The sequence below is a fragment of the Lepisma saccharinum genome, chromosome 6, assembly GCF_977018435.1.
Source record: "Lepisma saccharinum chromosome 6, izLepSacc3.1, whole genome shotgun sequence".
NCBI classification, from domain to species: domain Eukaryota; kingdom Metazoa; phylum Arthropoda; class Insecta; order Zygentoma; family Lepismatidae; genus Lepisma; species Lepisma saccharinum.
The window spans coordinates 93,541,621-93,557,970 of record NC_139234.1 but is presented as its reverse complement, the minus strand read 5'-3'; the positions used below and the strand labels follow the sequence as shown (position 1 = coordinate 93,557,970).

Here is a 16,350-nt window from a genome sequence, read left to right as displayed (position 1 = left end):
ATAAAGTATGATGTCCTTCTGATAGTGGTGGAAATTGTCTTATGCTTGCCTAGTACATCCATTCCCATTGAGCATGTTTGTTCAATCCTGAATAATATGTGGACAGATGAAATATCTTGCTTACATGTTTCAACAATGAAGTCTATCTTGTTGGTATGAGTTAATTTCACCGAGAGTTGGGAGGGGGGAGGGGGTAGGGATTATGAACATTTCTGGCATTCTTCAACTTTAGCTTAGGCCTAACATCAGAGGCTGATCAAGAGAGAGGAGGAACACCATATAAGTCATACTGAGCTTACAATTATCCTTTTGATAATGGGAGATCATATTTTGTTTGTTGTTTATAATATATCATTTATGTAATCCATACTTTAACTAATAATAATAATAGTTTCATGATTGCCGATTTTTCAGGACAGGGAAATCTGACTTCCTTGAGACCTAAGTCAAAATATTATGGTCACCCTATGTTTGGAGATACATGGTTTGATTGCTACATGGGCCTTGAAGTGTGTTATTAGTAATTAATAAACTGTAATTTGATTCTGGCTATATTTGGGAAAGGTCCTATGTAAAATGCATATCTTTTGGGTATTTTCTTTCATCAATTTTCACGTTCCTGCCATTATTATAGACAAGAAAAACATGTCCTCAATTGTCAGTAGATTAAAGAAAATGGCATCAAAGTAACTAAAGGGTGGAGGACGCATGGATTCTTATTGAGTGATATTTTGACTATCTCACACCAAAGAAGTCTGCGTACAGTTGCAGTTTCTTCTCAAGAATTAGCTTTCTTTGAGGTCAGACATGTGCGACATCATTGCTTGATTTGTGTGTAGAGAGAGAGAGAGAGAACAGTGGCATACTGCAAAATTCTTGGTATGCATGAGGTATGTTGCTTTACTTTGGGAGACATTTATTTCTCGAAAGTATGAACAACAAGTGCATAATTATTACACTGAGAGTGCCAAACTTATCAAGCAACAGGCAGGAACTGTTTTGAACCCTCATGTCGCATCATTTCCTAGGTGGGGGCCAGCTGAATTTAGAATTTCATTTTTTTTTAAAAAATAACTTTCTTTGATTTTCGTCTTCTACTTGATATGAAACTCTGTTGTTTCCGACTATATGCTTATAGCCTATATATACTGAATTATACGAGGTATGATTTGTAATTCTAACATTTGCAGTTTCCGAGATATTGATTTTTTATTTAAAAAATTCGAGAAGTTTAAATTTCCTACTGAAAATGCACTTTGCATTGGCCTTAAAGGGTTAAGCCTTTAAGTGTGACAGCCCTGCATGGTTGCCATGTTTATATTGTACTTATAGGTAATGATATATCATAAACAGTGTAATGTTTGGTTGCTATGTTTATATTGTATTAAAACTTCTATAATCTTGAAAAAATAAATATGCTGTTTTGTACTTGATACAGAGTCTGAAGAAGACCTTGCTAGAAGGTTGAAACGTTACGTTTAGTTTATGTTTTTAATAAAATAAATTACTGCCTTGGTCAGCATATTTATTTTTTCATAATCATGGAAACAAGGCTTAATGGTGTTCTATAATCTGTGCATTAATTGGTTAAAAACGAATGTGAAATGACCCTGCAAAACATATCCATTCAGTTTGCTACAAAAGCTTATCTTATCCTGTATGTCTCTTCAGTAAATGTTGTTACATATGTTGCTTGCATTGTTGTACACTTTTGTATTGTATAATGTAGACTTGCATGGTTTATTAATTCTTTATTGTAACACTCTTGTTCAGCACACAGGCGTTGAATAAGTGCAGTGTGTTTTAAAAGTCCTGTAGGATTCTAAAAATCTATAAGTTTTAAAATAATCGGTTTATTGCAACGAAATATTCTTTGTTACACAGAGGAAACTTTAAAATTAATGTTTGATGTGGTTTGGTTCATCCCCAGATCCCCAGCTGGGCACCATTCACGTCCAAACATTCTTCCAATCTTTATTTGAATGCAAGAATTGCATTGTGACAGTAAATATCATCACACGTATCTTGAACTACAGGTCATAAGATCTGTCAGTTTCTGTGCATAAACCTGGGTCTTGACATGTCCCCACAGCCAATAAACACAAGGCGTAAGGTCTGCTGACCTTAAGAGCTAAGGTGTGGGTCCTCTGTGGCCAATCCATCTCTCCCCAAATTGACCATCAAGAAACTCACAAACTTCTGGAGGAGCACCATCTTGCACCTCATTGATGATGCCTACCTAACCTATGAAATTCCGGGACAAGGAATGTCCGCAACATGTTCAGGTAGCTGGTGTTCACCATGTCCTCCTAGAAGAAATGACCAGTGAGGTGGTCCATGGAAACTGCACACCATACATTGACCTTGGGGCTATCCTACTTATGTGTCTCGAACTCATGTGGATTCTCAACCCTACAAATTCGGCAATTGTGTCTATTCACTTTTCCCGAAACATACAACATGGCCTCATCAGAGAAAAGAATGAGAGACTGAAGGGCATCACCATCAACACCATTTAATCGGGTTAACATTAATTCACAAAATTCCTTCCTCATGTCACAGTCCTCTTCTATCAGATTATACACAGATCTCAACTTGTAGGGCCTGACTTTCACTTTCTTGCATAAGATACTGTGTAACGTAGTCCTTGACACTCCCAGTTCCAAGGATCTTCATTTAAGAGATTTCATTGGACTACATTGCACTCTCCTGCACTGCATTTACCATATCGTCACTAATTCTTAGCCACTACATGACAAATCTGCTGAGATTCCTTTGGCCTAAACTTCTCGTACCATCTCTGGATACTTGTCTCCACTGGAGGTGTTTTTCCAAAAGTTGTTTGGGACCTTCTCCGCACCAAAACACAAGATTTTAACTCCGCAAGCCATAACACGTATTGAGCTTTTTCCTGCATCGACGCCATCTTGGAATCACGTGGTGATCACGTGATCCTGTGATTACCTGCACAGACATCATTCAACAGTGTGGGCAGAACAAAATTTTAAATTTTCCTCTGTGTAAAAAAATAATAATTCGTTGTAATAACATATTACTTTAAAGTTATACCTTCTTAGAATCCTCCATGAATTTTAAAACACACTGTATTATCACATGTTGCTAGCGATTTTTACAACAGGATTTTTTCTACATAAAAACATGATAATCCACAGGAGATGGGTTTACAATACAAGCTGGGTGTTGTCCTTAGACAAGTCATGTCAAGTCTCCTGTCAGCTCTCACACCTTCCTTTGTACCCTGAAGTCTGTCACTATTGCTTGGGTAACTCATTGTTACATAATAATATAATAATAATAACAATAACAACAAGACAAAAAAGAACATCATCAATTATCCAATGCATGTGCAAAATAATTTCCTCTATTCATTGCGACACACTACTACCTTATTTAAAACTGCTCATTTTAAGCATTTATGTTGACCATTCTTACCTTTGTAGTAGAAGAGGCAATATTCGGAGAGGACAAACCAGCGCTTCTTCCACAACATGAGGCCATCACTCCCTTGCTTGTAAAGCCACCCTTTCAGTGTGACAGGCGCAGACTGCAGGCGTTTCACCACAGGAGAACGGAGTTGTTGGCCACTCCTCCGGCGTCCCTGTTGATGATAATACAAGTAAAGTTTCAGCAATGCATAGAGGTAAAAATTTGTGTAACACAAAGGACTGGTAAACATATCTCTGGGCGATTTCATATGTGATGGAATTATGTTTTGGACAACATTGTAATTACATATTTCCCTCATATACTTACATTAACACATAAAGTACACTGTGTGAATTGTCGTGCTCAATGTACTAGACAGATATTGTGTCCATAATCCATGTGACGGAATTACCTTCATGGAAACCTTCTGAGCAGGTATGCACATACTGACATTTTTCCATTTCTGTGAATCATGAACTTTTGTCTGAAATATTAATATTAAGAAAAATAGTTCAGAGAATGTTCATTATGCCAGGACATGACAACTGAAATTTGTTTATGTATTCTAATAATTATATTTTAATTTTTCTGAAATAGTTTGTAACGGAATTATGATTTGCCCAAATATGCTATACATATTTAATTGTTGTGTTATTCTCAAAATAATATAATGCAGCCTAACTGAAATACAGTACATACACAATCAGTATATGAACAGCACAATGACAATAAGACAAAAATATTTAACATCAGGTAAGAAAGAGTCAAAAACAGTGGCGGCGATTAGAAGGGAGTGAGGGAAGGCAGTTGCCCCCAACTTTTCGCCACTTTTGCCCCCACGCTATACTAAACCTTATCTACAAGGGGAAATATACTGTCTTTGCCTCCACCCCCTCCCTCAGTTTTGGTACCTTGCCCCCCCCCCCCCCGGTTTATTTTAGAACCCAATTGCCGCAACTGGTAAAAAAGTAAACCAAAATATATATTTTTGGAATTCATCTGTGTAATATGGCTTTTAGTTTGTTTTTTTCTATAACGTGAGTTTACTTTTGTGAAAAATTCTTAAACATGTTATTCATATCATATGATATGAACTTGTACTTAATAGGTAGTCTTGCCAACCCTCCCGGAATCAAACTCACTTTCCTGGTACCCCAGACAAACTGTGTTATCTCTCAGAATGACAAGAGTTAATATTATTATATTTTTTATAATTATTCTTTTATAGTACTTCATTTTGAAGAATTTTGTTATAGTACTACAGCCTCAGAAGAGTCTGTGTATCTGTAAAATGGTTTTTATTTTGTTTAATTAAATTGTGGTTGCTAGGTTGTTTTCATAAAATTGGTTCAATTTTTTATTCATAGTAGCAAGACTAGAAACAGATAATAGACACGGACGTCCGCATAATTTTTTCTAGAGAGGGGATAGAAAAGTATTTTCTTTTTCAGGTAATGTTATCACCAATTTAAAAATCCAGGGATTTTATTTGGACCCCAACCTAGAGTTGCTTGTACTGTTTGTTTAAATATAGTGTAACTAGGTACTAAAAGGAACTAGCATGGACTAAAATAACTGTTTCTGATATTACGGTTACATTTGTCCCCAAGTCTTCCTGTGTGGATGTGGATTTCTGTAATGTTTTTAGATCACACTGTGAGTCATAAATAACATGAAGAAAATGTGCCAGATTTGTCTGGTTCTTTAATTGTCCAAGATGTTGTACTGAACTGAGAATACTAGTCAAAGCAGGTAATTGGTCTTGGAACAAATATCGGTGCTAGAATGCAGGATACTACTTTTCAAATAACTACAAATACTAGATTGTTGTGAGATCACTTGTCGTAAATGTTGCCACTGGATTACTAGTACTTCAAATATGTTTTGCATGTACGTGGGTTGCAAAGTTAACAGTGACAACACTGCTGTATACACGCCATGTAACAAAACCGGTGCTTCTCACTTATACGATGTGTTAGTTTGATACCTAAGCTACCTCCCAGTACATGGACTTTTCCTTTGTGCATGCACAGTGACGAGAGGGATAGAGTATCATTGGAGTTGGCGGTCTAAAGTTGTGCAGTCAGAACCCCACCGATATCAATATTCTGGTGATTCTCGCCCTACTCCAAGACAGACTGTCAATCCGCAGTATTACTGTTCATATTTGGAACATAACCTGCGACACCTGCATTGCGAAAGAAGAGGGACACTTTCTGCTGAATCCTCCCAACATTTTGCAGGACAATGTTCGGGCATATGTTGCACAACCTGTGGCTGATTTGATAGCTTGATGGGGCTGGCAGATGCTCTACCAGCTCCTGTGACTTTGATTTGATCCCTAAGATGAAGCTTCCGAACTGTTCCAGAGATTCTTCAGGCAATAGACCGTTCCATTCAAACCAACAACAGAACAGGTACTGCTACAAAAATACTATGACTTCCACATCGCTGGTAACGGTTGTACACAATGCTGGTGACTACATCCAAGGTCTCTACAAGTTTCACAGAGATGTATTATTTGAGAATACAGTTGCCACTATTAAATTTCTAACCCACGTATATACATACATTTTAATAATTAATCAATACAGATACTCTTATCAGACAATAAACTGGCCAATCAGAATAATACACTTGTGGTCAATAATATGATTCTAGGTTAATGATGCATTGATTTGGAGGGGTATTTCTTGTTGACTTGCAGTCAATAGCATGAATCTAAGTCAGTATCAATGTTGCAGAAAAATCCAGCAATGAAAATTGATGAGTTAAAGGGGAAAGGGGAGAGGAGATCCCAATTTTGTAAATTGAGAGAAAAAAGTGTGGAGTTCTTCATCAAATGCAGTGTTGAAATATTGGGGTCAATGATCTACTCACTTGTCTGGTCTATCTCTGTGCCCGGTCAGCTAGCAGTGGCGAAGCGTGACATCTTCACCTAGTCATCGCAAGGTTTGCCAAACGTCAGGGTCGATCTTTCAACAGGGAGGGGTGGGGGAGATATTTCTCTGCGATAAACGCCGAGGTCATTGCCAATTCAATGTAAAAGCTCATACCACAGATCTTAAGACTACAAAATGCATAATTGTATGCCATAGGATGAGAATTATTAAATATGATTATATCGTTCAATATATATTTTCCAGATATTATTAGAATAATTAAATCAAGAAGACTTAGGTGGGCGGGCCATGTGGCACGAATGGGAGAGGAAAGAGGAGTTTACAGGATTCTTGTTGGGAAACCTGATGGTAAGAGACCTGTAGGACGGCCAAGACGAAGATGGAGGGACAACGTTGAGATGGACCTAAGGGAAATCGGTAGGGATGGAAAAGAGTATATAGATCTTGCTCAAGATAGGGAAAGATGGAAGGCCTGTGTTGCTGCAGCCATGAACCTTCGGGTTTAAGAAGGCTAGAGAGTTAGTTAGTTAGTTAGTTATATATTTTCCTCTTAACAAGTGGAAAGAGCAGACATTCGAAGTGCCGTGCCCAGGATTTTCGAAAGGGAGGTTTACATGTACTTTTTCTTTAGTAATCATTCCTCATTTTGCCATCTTTTCTACCTTTGATGATCGTATTTTTATATTGAGCCTAAGCAGGGATTATGACCCTCACAAACCCCTCCTTGAGCACGCCACTGGGCACTCGGAAGAATCTTGATGACTCAAGAGAAACCTTGCCGTGTGGCTGTAAACATGGGGATGGGGGCTGAAAAAAGGCCTGTTATGACCCAGACCTTCAAGAGTGGGGAGGAAGTAGAGGTTGTTGGACCATGTCGTAGGGTCTGCATGTTCGGAAGCTTTCGACTGTTCTCGCCACCGGCAGAGGGATTCGCACCATTCTGCAATGAGCTGAGCCGTCCAACACCATTGCCTTCAATAGGAAACTTTGCGGGAGGGTTCGGTGCGAGGGGGTAGTACTGGGCCCTCATTTCGATGAGCTAAACTTTAGCGAATCTCTTGCGTATTTCGAGCTGTTTCATGCTGTCTCTTGGCTTATTTCGCACAAATATCCTGACTTCTTTTTTTTTTTAGTTTTTCTCTAAAATGATGCAATATTTTTAATATTTTTTTTTTGTCATCGCCGCATTTCCCGATGACCTCTGTCAGCTAGTGTGAATATTTTTATTACTGGTTTTCCTCAGAAGAATATTTGGTGACATTAAAGAAAGATTATCACATGCTCATCAAATTTGTTTTGGGAGTCTTGAAATGAACATGTGTGTGGGTTTTGGATTATCTCATGTTGCTATTCTAGTCTGACATTGTAAACCTTCTCTAGGTCTGATTTTGACTAGTTACGTTAGATCGCATTGTTATCATTATAGTCTCTAGAAATAGATAATTCTCAGCAACATCAGCAAATCATGGATTGATGAACCCAAAAGCTCTGCCAACTGCCAATACGAACTTTTATCAGAGGCGAAGATATAGTACAAGCAATGCAAGCACTGCTTGCATAATTCGAATATCATTTAACGTACTTAATGTTCTAACCGTATTTAGTTTCCATCGCACTCGATTTCGCGAAAAAATGCGGCCGCAAACTCCCCCAGCAGCTCTGTAGCAAGCACCAGCCTCAATGCTTGCAGCCGTTCTGCGGGAAAATAAGGACTCCGAAGGAGTCACATGGCGAAGCGTGAAATTCTGGTGGAACCCGTCCACAAAGCTTCTACAAAAAGCTGTGCTTTCCGAGCTTGCGTGATTCCCGAAAATAGCCGAGTTCAACCGAAAGCAGAAGGATTCATCTATGGATACGTTGCCAGCAAAAACTAGTAACGAATATTTGTCTTCATGAACACGTAAACAAGATTGCAAATATAATAATAATTGTTAGTCATTAAATAACTAAAAGAAGTTATTATCACTGTTCTAAATTCCATATATATCATATTATATTACAAATTATTTTAGATTTCGCGAAATGTAAAACGCGTAAAAAAAGTTGACATTGGGAGTTGGGGCAGTGGAATTTCTGCACCCCCGTGAAGAGTTTTCTCAGGGAGGGAGGGAAGATTGGACGGACCTTGGTCCTGCACCCTGCTTCCTGGTCGGTCCAGCTCAAATTACGCCAGAAGTGTTGACCGCTACCAGTGTTTGCAACTGCCAAATTATTTACGCAGTAATTCAAGTGAGCTCTTTCACAAATTTTACAATCAATAAATTGACTGCTTTTGAATAAAACTTGGGGTGAAAATAAAGCTATCTGAAAAAGAACTATCTACTGATATTTGTACATGGCATAGAAGTAAATCGTATACATTCTGCATATTATGAGCACAAGAATATGTTTTAATGATTGATTGATTGATTTGTTGTTTTAAGTCCACTTTATGCACAGTAAGGCTAATCGGGACTGGACCTACAGTTTAAAATGGGATCTGAAACACTTGTGCCTCCACCGGGTATCGAACTCGGAACCCCTTGATTACAAGGCGACGACACTACCACTGCGCCATCGGGGAGGCCCGAATATGTTTTAAGTTCTATTATTATGATGCAAGTGGTGTGCCCAGGGTCTTTTTACGGTCCCCATTTTGTCATCTTTTCCTTCCTTTGACGTTTTTTCTTAGATATACTGGGCAAAAAGGGGGTTATGTCTACCATCCACCCCCCCCTTCGCCCCGGGCACGCCATTGAATGACACTTTATTACTTAAATATTAATGTACATACTCGTTCTGCTGAAATGATTCTGATTCCTCCGCGTAATTTTTATCTCCAAACTGATATATCTTTCCTTTGTGACGGATAAAATTAAGGAAATAGGTTGGTATCACTTTCTGTTGTTTCAGAGATTTTCAAAGTGATCTTGTGTGGATGCTTGCATTTGCAGTTGTGGAAAGCGCGTGGGATAGTGTGAGTGTTTGTTGCTTCGTGTTTTGTGCTGTGAATTTATCGGAATGAACGCGTATTTAGGAACGGGTGATGTGAAGTGCGGGTGTATTATTGAGCAATTGAAAATTGCTTCGTTTAGCTCGAGAGAGATAAGTGTTAAAATGAAAATCGTGGAAGGGGGTCGACCAACACCAAGAGCTTGAAATTTATTGTGGTGCATGTGTTTCTTTGCTTTGAAATGAATTTTTTATTGTTTGTGTTTAACTTTTTATTTGGTGTTTAAGTTACTCCAATGCGGTTTTTAGGGTGCCCAAAAATACTAAATTACATCATGCAGCGTAAAATAAACAAATGATTCCCATTTTTTTTTTATCTAAATCGGTTTGGTCACCGTTTGACCATATTAAATAATAATGAACAAATAAAGGTACTAATAAGTAAGTAAGAAATTCCGTCTCCCTTTAGTCGTATGCGGAAAGTTCGCATATGCAAAACGTTTAATATCATATGAATAACGTTACCTGGATTTTTTTTAAAAAGTAAATGTGACGTTTGCGGATCATATGGTTTATTTTTAGTACAGTCACTTTATTACGATATTTTGACAAATCCAGCGACTGGGTAAATGAGGCTATAAACCTTGAATCTTTCCCCTCGGCATGTCGTTGTACTACATGTTTTGTTGTACTGAAACATTGCTTGCCTCCTTCGTAAGACTACGCTTCGCTACTGACTTTTATGGGTTCTTTCGTCAACCTTCGTGCTCTAATGTTAGCATGGTGTGATATCAGCACAAAAACGTTACCACATTGTATTACTGGGTGACTGAGCATCTTAAGTGGTTGATTTTCTATCTCACTACTGAAGTTCCGGTTCGAGTCCCAGTCGGGCATGGCTGTTATTTGAGAGTGCCCCTTCATTAATGTCATCTAATCATCACGCCACTAGCCAAAAGTGGCAGAAAAGTCATTGTATTAGTTAGTGTTGCAAGGTACATTTGTTTGGAGATGACACGCAATAATAGATAATTCCATACAAAATATGACAAACACTGAATACAGAAATTTTGTTTCGGTTTGCTCGCAAGGCCAGTAACGAATGACTTGAGTGTGATAAAAATTGATATGATGTTAATGATCTTACAATTAATGTTAACAAGTCTTGTTACACAATTATTGGGAATGGACGTGCTATTAGCTGTGTCCATTTAAGAAAGACAGCAATTAAAACCACAGTAAATCACAGGGATGGAAACTAGTCAAAGGTTCAAAATTACTGAGTCCACCCAACATCGTATAAAGTGAGTACCTGGAGGAAACTCTGAGAGGTAAAGGTGACCAGGGGCGTGGTGCTGATCACATCATCCTCAACTTTGGCCATGATCAAGAAAGTGTGGGGCCCTAACTTCACACCCCCTATGCCTTACACACCTGCAAAGCACAGGAGAGCACTTTACTTTTTTTTTTTTTACTGACCAAATATTGACTAATTACTGGTCAATTTCATTACAGCCTATTTTAAATTAGTATTTTAGAAGAAAAGCTGGGATTTCATTTCAAAATATAAGTTATCTGGCCTCCACATCAATTTTGGAATTTCGATATTCAACACGAAACAATTATTTTTATAAAGATTAACACTATAATTACTGAAGTGGTAAATTTCACCACTTGGAACTCTTTAAAATCTATTATCTCTGGGTACTTCGGCTCCTATGACATTTCCTGAGGTGTAGTGTAGACATGAATATCAAAATTGGAAAATAATTTCAAGTAAGTGACTGGATACTGTAATTCTACCTAGAATTACTGTAGCTACTCATTTTGACCATCATTATTTATTATTATTTTGAACAAGATTTTTCTACATATTGTCTCAAAGAAATCGAATGAAACATAAATATGTCCCATTTGTTGCTGTAAGGTTCGTTTCAAACTTTATGCTAACGTCCATCATAAGCATAAACAAATGCAACTTCCTTTTCTTCATTTATCTCGCCATGTGAAGAATCAGGGAAGGCGCGACTGGTGGGCGAGGATGGGCAAGCGCCCACCCAATTACCCACCCAAACATATTCAAGAACTAATTGTTTAGGAAAATATGAATGCTTCAATAAGAAAAAGTAATTTATTGTCTTGACTCCGTGTACATTTCTCTTATGAATACGTATTGTTCACACTAGAATGTGTCCAAATTATCTTATAAAAAGTTTCGCTCAATCACTGTTTTTGGATTTACATTACTGAGTAAGAAAAGCAAATTCGTTAGAAAATATGTTGATGTATATACCTGTCAAATTTATCTCTTATTTAAAACTTGAAACATGAGCCAGTTAATACAGTGCATTCGTTTTGGCTCTACGCCGAGATAAGAGTTGTGCAGTTGTTCACACGCTCTCTCGGCCCAGAGCCGAAACGAACACACTGTATATTTGTTGCTAGAAGTAGTGTAATATCTGGCTATAGCCAAAGTGCGTGTTTTCCGAGGTGGAGAGTACAAAATCATACTGAATGGAACAAATATCTTAAAACAACCAAACACTAAATAAAAACATATTTCTTCCATACGGTTTGAAAAACATATACTCCATATTCACGCAATAACTACATATCCCCACGTGACCCTTTACCGGCCTGGGGCATTTCAGTGTACAGTTAATGAGATAGTTAAGTATAAATTAGATGTAGTAGCTGTCCAGGAAGTTAGGTGGCCAGGAGAAGGGAATTGTAAAACTAAAAATTATACTTTTTTCTATGGTGGTACTGAAAATCATAATTCTGGAACAGGCTTTTTCATAAATAATAGAATTATCTCTGCTCTTAAAACAGTAGAATTTATTAATGATAGGATATCATATGCAGTTTTACAGGGTAGGTGGTGTAAAATTATTTTAATAAACATACATGCACCAACGGAAGATAAAGATGATAATACTAAAGATGATTTTTATGCAGAGTTAGAACAGGTCTTTGATAAATTTTCTCAGTATGATATGAAAATTCTGTTAGGTGACTGTAATGCACAGATTGGCAAAGAAGAGACATTTAAACCCACGATTGGTAAAGAAAGTCTTCATGAATTAAGTAATGATAATGGTATAAGATTGATTACTTTTGCAACCTCAAAGAATTTAATTATGAAAAGTACAACTTTTAAACATAAAGATATACATAAACATACCTGGGCTTCTCCAGATGGTAAAACTCGTAATCAGATAGATCATATTCTCATTGATAAGAGAACGCATACTAGTATAATTGACGTTCGTACACATAGAGGTGCTGACTGTGCCAGTGACCATTATTTAGTAATTGCTAAATTAAGAGAAAGACTCGCAGTGATAAATCATAAGCAACAAAATCTAAAAGTTCTAAAATTTGATACAGGAAAGTTTACTGATGAAAGAATTAAGAAAGATTACCAAATTAAACTGTCAAATAGATTTGATGTTTTGCAGGATTTAAATGATGATGAAAATATAAATGAAACAGACGTAAATAAGAATTGGGAGCACATACGTAATGCAATAGAATCAGCAGCTAAAGAAAGTATAGGATACCATAAACAGAGAAAAAGTAAGCCATGGTTTGATAATGAATGTCATAATCTAATAGAAATAAGAAATCAGGCTAGACTTAGGTGGTTAAATAACTCTGATACAAATCTAAACAATTATAATAGAATAAAGCGAGAAGTTAACCGGACGTTTAGAAGTAAAAAAAGAGATTACTTTAAAAGCAAAATTAACGAAATTGAAACAAACAGCAAAAATAAAAATATCAGAGATTTATATAAAGGTGTAAATGAGTTTAGAAAGGGGTGGCAACCTAAAGCAAACTTGATAAAAGATAAAGACGGTGATTTTCTAGCTGACCCAAGCGATATTCTAAATAGATGGAAGAACTACTTTAATGACCTTTTAAATGTCCATGTAGGAGATAAATCAGAAGTGAATGAAGTACACACAGCAGAACCTTTAGTTCCAGAACCTAACTTGACTGAAGTTAAAGATGCTATGAAAAGGCTAAAGAATAACAAAGCACCTGGCATTGATTTAATACCAGCTGAGTTAATTAAATATGGTGGAAATTCATTAATATGTCAAATCCATAAATTAATTTGTTTAATATGGAATAAAGAAGAAATCCCTCAACAGTGGAAAGAACCCATAATTCTGTGTTTAAAAAAGGTGATAAAATGAACTGCAATAATTACCGTAGAATTTCTCTACTCTCAACAACATATAAAATATTATCTAACATTCTTTTAACAAGACTAACTCCATATGCTAATGAAATTATAGGTGATTATCAATGTGGATTTAAACGTAACAGATCAACTACAGATCAAATTTTTCACATCAGACAGACACTTGAAAAAAAGTGGGAATATAATCAAAATGTCCATCAGCTATTCATTGATTTCAAAAAAGCATATGATTCAGTCAAAAGAGATCAATTATATAATATATTAGTAGAGTTTGGAATACCTAAGAAGCTTGTTAGTATGATAAAAATATGCACCAGTGAAACAGAAAGTAAAATTCGTGTGGGTATTAATATGTCTGACAAATTTACAATTCATGATGGGTTAAAACAAGGAGATGCATTATCTCCATTGCTCTTTAATTTTGCCTTAGAATATGCTGTTAGGAAGGTAAAAGAAACTAAAGAAGGACTAAAATTAAATGGTGCGACTCAGTTGTTAGCATATGCAGATGATGTAGACTTACTGGGAGATGATGTGAATACAATTAAGAATAATGCTAAAATATTTTTCAAAACTGCTAAAGAGATAGGTTTGGAAGTTAACAAAGAGAAAACTAAATATATGCTTACAGGCCGAAACCAAGTGTTAGGTAATAATCAAAATCTAATTATTGATAACAACTCGTTTGAACCAGTTTCCAAATTCAAATACTTAGGAGTAATATTAACAAATGAAAATTATAATAAAGAGGAAATAAAAAGTAGGCTAATTCAGGAAATGCATGTTACTTCTCTATTCATAAACTTTTGTCTTCTCGTTTAATATCTAAGAAACTAAAAGTTAAAATATACAAAACAGTAATTTTGCCTGTAGTATTATATGGGTGTGAAACTTGGTCCCTTACATTGAAAGAGGAACATAAATTGAGAGTATTTGAAAATAGGATCCTTAGGAAAATATTTGGACCTAAAAGGGATGAGGAGACAGGTGAGTGGAGAAGGTTACATAATTTAGAACTACATAATTTGTATTCATGTCCAGATATTATTAGAATAATTAAATCAAGAAGACTTAGGTGGGCAGGCCATGTGGCACGAATGGGAGAGGAAAGAGGAGTTTACAGGATTCTTGTTGGGAAACCTGATGGTAAGAGACCTGTAGGAAGACCAAAACGAAGATGGAGGGACAACGTTGAGATGGCCCTAAGGGAAATCGGTAGGGATGGAAAAGAGTATATAGATCTTGCTCAAGATAGGGACAGATGGAAGGCCTGTGTTGCTGCAGCCATGAACCTTCGGGTTTAAGAAGGCTAGAGAGTTAGTTAGTTAGTTATGGTTTGAAAAACAACTTCGAGGCTTCCTTATACTAGCGTTTTGGGTAATGGATGTTTTATTTCGAAAGTATGATAATGATTGATTGATTGATTTGTTGGTTTTTAAGTCCACGTTATGCACAGTAAGGCTAATCGAGACTGGACCTACAGTTTAAAGTGGAATCCGAACCACTATATACCTCCACCAGGTCTCGAACCCGGAACCCCTTCATTACAATATGATAATAATCATTGGGTGGCAACTTCATATAAACATTTGGGGGGAGGGGTCAAGATTGAGAACAATATAGGCTATATTTTTTATATATATATAACATGTACATAGCCTACTTCTTGAGTAATTTGGAGGGCAGAAAGTGCTTTCTCCCCTAAAGTCGACGCCTATGGTGGTAATTGTAAAAACATTTAAGCTTTTTCCAATAGTTTTAATGCGCTATGAACAAGAGAAGAATTTCTACGTGGCTACCATGATTAAATTTGATGACCTTTATGGTCTAAATTACTTTCCACAATATAATATGCAAATGTATAAATGTGTTTCCCAAGCGCTATGCATATTTCTATTGAACTCTATCGAGAAATCTTTTTTCTGCATTGGCCACATGAAGATTTACTTCAGTCAGTGATCGCTTCCGTAATTCCATCGATTTTTCGATATTTATTTTGCGCAAATTCCTTTATTTTTACCATTTTTGGTGATATCTTGTATGAAAATTCTCGTTTTTGTGCTGGGAAAGTTTAATGCAGAATGAACAAAAATTGTTCATTCCTTGTGTACATTTAAAAAAAATTCACAATAACATTTAATTAAATGCAAAGGGTCATTCATATGCACGTATCAATTTGTAAAGCCCCCGTGAGCCAAGTAAAAAGATCATTTATTAACCCTCATCCAGGAAGCAGAACTCTTTCTAGTTAAAAACTCACAATTTGAAAACTGCACATACAAAATCATTCATTTGAATTATGGAGAAAACAAAAATAATCTTCACTTTTGTCGGTGTTTACATACCCAGGGTGGCTACAAACAAGCAGAAATGAAATTCCCTGACTTTTCCAGGTTTTCCAGGACAAAATTTACATTTTTCCCTGACAATTACAAACTAAACTAAATCGATGTTTTTGCAAATGGAAATAATAAACTCATACAGATCCACGTATGGTTTTGTTAAGTACCAATATTATCTTCTATGAAATTGACTTAATTTCTCTATTCTATATGATTTGAATTCAAACTTCAAAATAGTGCAACGCCAAGGGCTTTGACGTCACAATAGTGAATTTGTAAAATTATTACAATTCACAAGCTAGGGAAGGATTACGGAATTTTGTCATACGCAATAAGTTTAAAATAAAATACTTGATTATTTTTAAAGTTATGACTAAATGAGATAAGAGTGAAGAGTGATTGATTAAGAAATACAATTTGTAATTTATCAGTCTCCTTATACATTCTCGGTATCATATGTTGATATTTCCACTGAGGTTTGGAACCCTCTGCTTGCAAGAACCATGAGTGCGGA

The 16,350-nt window shown here is 36.4% G+C and overlaps 1 protein-coding gene across 9 annotated transcripts in view; it reads right to left on the bottom strand.

Annotated features, from left to right (window-relative positions):
* The window catches only part of kmr (pleckstrin homology domain-containing family A member kramer), a 291,215-nt gene that overhangs the window by 153,239 nt on the left and 121,626 nt on the right, over positions 1-16,350 (bottom strand). For all 9 annotated transcript variants that reach the window (XM_083124233.1, XM_083124241.1, XM_083124238.1 and 6 more), the window contains one exon: positions 3,454-3,619. In XM_083124233.1, coding sequence (XP_082980359.1) covers positions 3,454-3,619 — 166 coding nt within the window. The remainder of the gene's footprint in view (positions 1-3,453; positions 3,620-16,350) is intronic.